General features: G+C 33.5%; 2 protein-coding genes across 15 annotated transcripts; both read left to right on the plus strand.

Annotated features, from left to right (window-relative positions):
- On the plus strand, positions 1,215-2,456 carry LOC107623660 (ribosomal RNA large subunit methyltransferase E). 6 transcript variants are annotated; one of them, XM_021113016.1, is made up of 5 exons: positions 1,215-1,492; positions 1,563-1,703; positions 1,844-1,919; positions 2,033-2,092; positions 2,177-2,456. In XM_021113016.1, the coding sequence occupies exons 1-5, from the start codon at positions 1,470-1,472 to the stop codon at positions 2,195-2,197; spliced, it is 321 nt and encodes a 106-aa protein (XP_020968675.1). In that variant the 5' UTR covers positions 1,215-1,469; the 3' UTR covers positions 2,198-2,456. The 6 variants fall into 6 exon arrangements, 5 of the variants coding, with proteins under 5 accessions (XP_020968675.1, XP_016181491.1, XP_020968674.1 ...); XM_016326005.2 differs by having other exon boundaries at positions 2,194-2,456; XR_002355081.1 differs by having other exon boundaries at positions 1,554-1,703; positions 2,033-2,456.
- LOC107623661 (ribosomal RNA large subunit methyltransferase E-like) lies at positions 2,488-4,767 on the plus strand. 9 transcript variants are annotated; one of them, XM_021113013.1, is made up of 7 exons: positions 2,488-2,540; positions 2,672-2,710; positions 3,018-3,602; positions 3,664-3,869; positions 3,954-4,029; positions 4,143-4,202; positions 4,735-4,767. In XM_021113013.1, exons 3-7 carry the CDS (start codon positions 3,519-3,521, stop codon positions 4,744-4,746), a joined length of 438 nt encoding a protein of 145 aa, XP_020968672.1. In that variant the 5' UTR covers positions 2,488-2,540; positions 2,672-2,710; positions 3,018-3,518; the 3' UTR covers positions 4,747-4,767. The 9 variants fall into 9 exon arrangements, 8 of the variants coding, with proteins under 8 accessions (XP_020968672.1, XP_020968673.1, XP_020968670.1 ...); XM_021113014.1 differs by lacking the exon at positions 4,735-4,767 and adding an exon at positions 4,684-4,713; XM_021113011.1 differs by lacking the exon at positions 4,735-4,767 and adding an exon at positions 4,287-4,599.

Raw genomic sequence — 6,765 nt, forward strand, 5'->3', positions numbered from 1 at the left:
TTATGTATTAAAAATTTATGATTCTTATTTTTTTATTTTAATAAAAAAATTAAAATTATTTTTTTGTAATATTTGTTTTATGAATTTTCACTACTAGAAAATTAATTATTATAGACGGATATTTCCGACGGATTTTATCCCACTGAAATACAGACAGAATTTCAGAGGGATTTTTTTGTCGGAAAACAAAAAAAATAGATTAGTATAAATTACAGACGGAAAAGAAAATCCGTCTATAATTCCGTCGAAAAAATTAATTTTTTTTTCGTAGAATAATTACAGACGGATTTTCCGTCTGTAATTAAGTAGATAAAACACACATTTTATTAAATTATTACAGACGGAAAATCTGTCTGTAATTTAAAATTTTCTATCTGAAAATTTTAATTTAGACCTAACCTATACCCTCTTCTCTCTCCGTGGCAGCCCTCGTTCAAACTGTGTTTCAAGCTCCATTCAGAGTTACTTTTCTCCCTGGCACGAGATCAAACATGAGGGTTCTTCCTCTCTCCCTGGCACAAGGTTCAGAGTTACTTTTCGAGCTCCATTCAGAGATCAAACACGAGCTTCTTCCTCTCTCCATGGCACGAGTTACTTTTTTTTCCGTGGCTGCTACTTCTGCTTCTTCCGCCGTGGCCGTTGTTACTGCCGCCGCTGCTTGCATCGCACAATCTCTCTGTCATCCCTTGCGTCCTACAAGATCCCCTGCCGCCGCTCTCGTTGCAGAGCTTTCTCTGCCGACGCTCTCATCGCATCTGCTCCCTCTGGCACCTCTTCCATCTAATCTCAACTCGCTCTCTCAGTTCTTCTTGTAACCATCTCAAATTTCAGGTATATAAATCCTGATTTTGTGATTCTGTTCTTTGTGATAAACCTTAGGGCTCAATTTTTCTGTGTCAGTTTTAGGTTTATCATACTCTACTTTTGTGCTTCGTTTGAATCTGCGGATTTACTCTGATTTTGATGAATTTTTTCTGCAATCGAAGCTTTCGTTTGAATCATTTGCTTGGACGAATGTTGAATCTGTTCTGTTCTGCTTTGTTGAAGTAATTTGTAATTCAATTTGAGCTATTTGTTTGATAATTATTTACAACTTTCATTGTTTGATAATCATTTGCTTGTTATTCAGTGTTACAGCTCAAGATCTTGTTGACACTATGCTTCTAAATTTGCTTCTAAATTTCTGATATCTTCACTCTTAACGATGGATCTAGGTTCAGGGCATACTATAAGAGGTGAATTTAATACATTAACAGATGTAATACATTCGTTTTTTTTGAAAGATAATATAAAAAATAATTATTTTTATTGTGGCATGTAATTGGATGTATTTGTAAATTAAATTCTTTTAAACATTAGCCTGAAAAGAAAATGTGCAAGTTTCATTGAACCTTGAAAAGGGATCGAGATGGGGGGAGGGGCGGCGGGGGCACCCGATTTCTTCTACAAGGAAGCTCAGCGCCTTGGCTATGTTGCTCGCTCTGCCTTCAAGGTTCTCAAAACTTCTGTTTCTTCTTCTTCTTCTAACTAACTAACTAACTTTGAGTTAACAGCTAGTACAGATACAGAAGCAGCACAAGCTCATCAAGGCTGGCTCATCCGTACTGGACCTCGGCTGTGCTCCGGGTGCTTGGCTTCAAGTTGCTTGCCAGAGCCTCGGTCCTCCCAATCATGGCGGTTCCGTTCTCGGCATCAATCTCAAGGTAACCCAAACCTCCATCTCTCTCTTCCATGGAAACACAGCTGATATTGTTGAAATGTATGTTACACTTTTTGAAGTCAAAGAGAGAAACTTGGATTGGAGAATACGCCAAATAATTATTGTGCTTTCCTTTGCATTCAGGTTTTTCAGTCGACTTAGAATGGTTCCAGTAATTGCATTAGTTGGTTTTGAACTATTTAACAGAGGGTTCCTTGTGGTACATATAACACCAGCCCCACTTACTGCATTATTAATAGTGAAATTCACGATTATTTTCTCATCACTAATATGGTTTAGTATACTATTCTTAATCTAAATCTTTTGTGTTAGGTTGGGAGCTGCATCGAAATTGGAATTCCCATGCTAATACTGTTTATAGCCTTGTCTCAGGTACAATTTAAAAGTAGACACTAATGGATTAGAATTCTCGTGTCTATCTTTCTCAAGGCATATTAATTTTGGCATGTTTCTTAGTATTATTGTATAATTAGGTAGCTGTTATTGTATAGGACAAGGGAATAACAAGACAATCCCATCCAAAACTAAAAGAAGCACTCATGATCACGTAGGTCTAGTCGATATATAACTGAAGCTATATACATCTTTTACATGAATTAAACCATCATTCATGCAGAATATATATAATCATCACCATTAACACTTTTCAGTTTTTCCTACTCCCTACTTGGCACGCTAATAATGTCTTTCTCTAATTTTAATGATTTACTTTGGGCTTCAAATAATTGAGTTTATATATGATTTACTTTCAGTTTTTCCTACTCCCTACTGGCGATGGATCTGTTAGACGAGATCAAGTTGGTGGGGTCAAAATACTCAGGTTAATATTTCAATTGCATAACCCTTATAGAGTTCTATTTTATGTTTCAGAATTGTTATTCTGGTAAATAAGGTTTAGTTCAATATTTAATCTGTATTGGTTTCTGTGTTGTTGGCTTATGTATTTTGCAGCTTGTTCAACAGGGTTCACTGAATTATATTAGTTCCCAGGTAAAGCTGGCCCTCCTTGTCTCTCCCAAGTCTTGAAGACATACTTAATCAATTTTTAACCCTTTAATTCTTATCTTCTGTGAGCTCTGAAGCAATGGTAAAAGGATTGGAGGAGTTAGTAATCAATTTTTAACCCTTTAATCTGAGAAGGCTCAAAGTGAGCTGGAGCATAGTCCAATCTTCTCATTCAGAACCAGAGAGTTGGAGCATAGTCCAATCACTAGTCTTCCACTACTACATTACTATATATCGAGAGTGCGTTTGAGCCTACAAGCTTCTAACTAATATTTTTCTCTTCATGGAACAGTTGGTTGAATCTATTTTAAGCAAGGTTGTAGAAGAGTTCGAGCATCAGATTGCAAGCAGAGGAGGTGAACAGTTACAACCAAAAATAACTTCAAGAGATCCTGTTTCTCAAAGCAATGGGTCTTCAAGAGGTGAACAGTTACAACAAAAAATTTCTTGAATGTAAGTAGAATTGTCCAATGAACATGACAGCATAGCAAAGAAATAGGAAAGTGCTGTTGATTCCTTTTATTGTTGATCTTTTTCTAGTCATATTCTAGCACTTGTTCTGTTTGGTTTATTTTCTTGAGAGTAAAAACTAAAACGAGGTTCAGGGCATACTATAAGAGGTGAATTTAATACATTAACAGATGTAATACATTCGTTTTTTTTGAAAGATAATATAAAAAATAATTATTTTTATTGTGGCATGTAATTGGATGTATTTGTAAATTAAATTCTTTTAAACATTAGCCTGAAAAGAAAATGTGCAAGTTTCATTGAACCTTGAAAAGGGATCGAGATGGGGGGAGGGGCGGCGGGGGCACCCGATTTCTTCTACAAGGAAGCTCAGCGCCTTGGCTATGTTGCTCGCTCTGCCTTCAAGGTTCTCGAAACTTCTGTTTCTTCTTCTTCTTCTAACTAACTAACTAACTTTGAGTTAACAGCTAGTACAGATACAGAAGCAGCACAAGCTCATCAAGGCTGGCTCATCCGTACTGGACCTCGGCTGTGCTCCGGGTGCTTGGCTTCAAGTTGCTTGCCAGAGCCTCGGTCCTCCCAATCATGGCGGTTCCGTTCTCGGCATCGATCTCAAGGTAACCCAAACCTCCATCTCTCTCTTCCACGGAAACACAGCTGATATTGTTGAAATGTATGTTACACTTTTTGAAGTCAAAGAGAGAAACTTGGATTGGAGAATACGCCAAATAATTATTGTGCTTTCCTTTGCATTCAGGTTTTTCAGTCGACTTGGAATGGTTCCAGTAATTGCATTAGTTGGTTTTGAACTATTTAACAGAGGGTTCCTTGTGGTACATATAACACCAGCCCCACTTACTGCATTATTAATAGTGAAATTCACGATTATTTTCTCATCACTAATATGGTTTAGTATACTATTCTTAATCTAAATCTTTTGTGTTAGGTTGGGAGCTGCATCGAAATTGGAATTCCCATGCTAATACTGTTTATAGCCTTGTCTCAGGTACAATTTAAAAGTAGACACTAATGGATTAGAATTCTCGTGTCTATCTTTCTCAAGGCATATTAATTTTGGCATGTTTCTTAGTATTATTGTATAATTAGGTAGCTGTTATTGTATAGGACAAGGGAATAACAAGACAATCCCATCCAAAACTAAAAGAAGCACTCATGATCACGTAGGTCTAGTCGATATATAACTGCAGCTATATACATCTTTTACATGAATTAAACCATCATTCATGCAGAATATATATATAATCATCACCATTAACACTTTTCAGTTTTTCCTACTCCCTACTTGGCACGCTAATAATGTCTTTCTCTAATTTTAATGATTTACTTTGGGCTTCAAATAATTGAGTTTATATATGATTTACTTTCAGTTTTTCCTACTCCCTACTTCCTTGCTGTGGACATATGGAGTTTATATATGATTTTTTTTTTCTTGAGAAATGCTGCTATAGTTACATCATTTTGTTTAGGATGCCATCTAATTAATATGTTTCCTTTTTCTATTCATTATTTTTGTTTAGGATGCCATCTAATTTAAAGCATTATTTGATGTTTATTACATGTGTTCTGATTATAGGAGGAATTTACCAGTAGACTTAGCAGAAGGAACGCTTCGAGCACTCTCTCTACAGGCATTAGGATATTGGCCAAGTGTAATTTGTGACATTCATGTAACATTGAGATGGTCATCTTATTTTTTTTGGGTATTTTTTTATTAAGACAATGAGATATTGGCCAATGATGTTGAAAAATAACATCCAATTTTATAGGTATCATGTAATGAATATTATGTTTATTTATGTGATTTTTGGCTTTCTTTTTTCAATTTACAGTGTTTGATGGAGTAATTTAGAAAACAAATCTAAAGTATTCATTTTGCAATGGAAAAATCTAAAAAAAAATCTATTTTATCTTACTGACGGATTTACAGATGGATTTTCTGTCTGTAATCAGAACGAGATGATTTTCCAAAGTTCAAATTACAGATGGAAAATTCGTCTGTAATTACAGATGAAAAATCCGTCGAAAAATTTGTCTGTAATTACAGACGGAAAATCCGTCGGAAAATCCGTCTGTAATTACAGACGGAAAATCCGTCTGAAATTTCGTCTGTAATTACAGACGGAAAATCTGTCGGAAAATCCGTCTGTAATTACAGATGGAAAATCCGTCGGAAAGTTCGTCGCCTTTGGGAAATAGATAGAAAATTTACAGAGGGAAAATCCGTCGGTAACTGCTAAAAATCCGTCTGTAATTTTCAGACGGAAAAAAAATCCGTCGGTAAATAATTTCCGACGGGGCTTTTACAGAGGGACAAAATCCGTCGGTAACCAAAAATCCGTCTGTAATAAAGACTAAATCCGTCTGTAAATCTGTCTGTATTAATCCATTTTCTAGTTGTGTTCATACCATTTTTTTGAATACTTAAAAAGTATTCAATATGATTTTATTCTCATTGATTTTTCTTAATTTTTCGTCTTGTTAGAAATAAAGTAATTATTAAGGTTATTAAGTTAATATTCAAATTGGTCCATAAAATTTTGAATTTCAAATTATTCTTCAAAATCTCTATTTACTCAATTTAGTTTTTAAGATTGATATTTGTGACTCACATTAATTTCTCAAATATTTTTTCTTACGACATGTTGACGTGACATATTAACATGGCATACTAATATCACTACAAAAAATTCGTCGAATATCGTCGAATTTACCGGCGGATTTATCAAAACAATTCGCTGGTAATATATGTTTATTGTCAAAATTATTGTTAGAGTAAATCTGACGGTATAAACCTCGTCGGTAATTATTTATCGATGAATTTTTTTTTGTCTGCCGCTAATTATCATCGGAAAATTTTTGCTAGTAATTTTTACCATCGCATTTTTTTGGTAAATTCGACAATAATATNNATTATGATTATAAGAGTTTATCCACATCACTTACTAGAAATACTTATATAATATACCGATAATGAGCTTGTATAAAAATCAAGGGTTGGGGTAGCAAATAAATAGAGGATAAAACATATTCAAAATAAATAAATAAATCAATAAAAATATGCAATTGTCTTAATTGTAATGTATATTCACGTTACATAAATTTTTTTAAGGTGATGTTAACATATAATCAATCTCAATTTCTAGGCATGCATCAATTTGATATTTTTATTTTTAATTTTATTATATACTTTTAAAGTAGACACTAAAAAAATATACTTTTAAAGTGATAATCAATAAGCATTTATCTTGTTATCAACCACGAAAACATGAATAGTAATTATGAACTCGTGAAAATTTCAAAAAGAACAAATGCATAAATTAAAATAAAAATTAAAAAATAAAAAAAGTATTCAATAATGAAAGAAATAAAAATAGAAGATAAACAAAATTATTAAAAGAAGGAAGAGAAACAATTAGATGGTTTTTTTTGTGTATAAAAAAAAAGAATAAAAAAATATAGAGTACTTTAATTTCCTATAACTTACAATAAACCTTTAGAAAGATGAACACACAGTATAAGAAAATAAAAAACAATAAAAAACTTAATAT

This window comes from Arachis ipaensis, chromosome B10, assembly GCF_000816755.2.
Source record: "Arachis ipaensis cultivar K30076 chromosome B10, Araip1.1, whole genome shotgun sequence".
Lineage (NCBI taxonomy): Eukaryota > Viridiplantae > Streptophyta > Magnoliopsida > Fabales > Fabaceae > Arachis > Arachis ipaensis.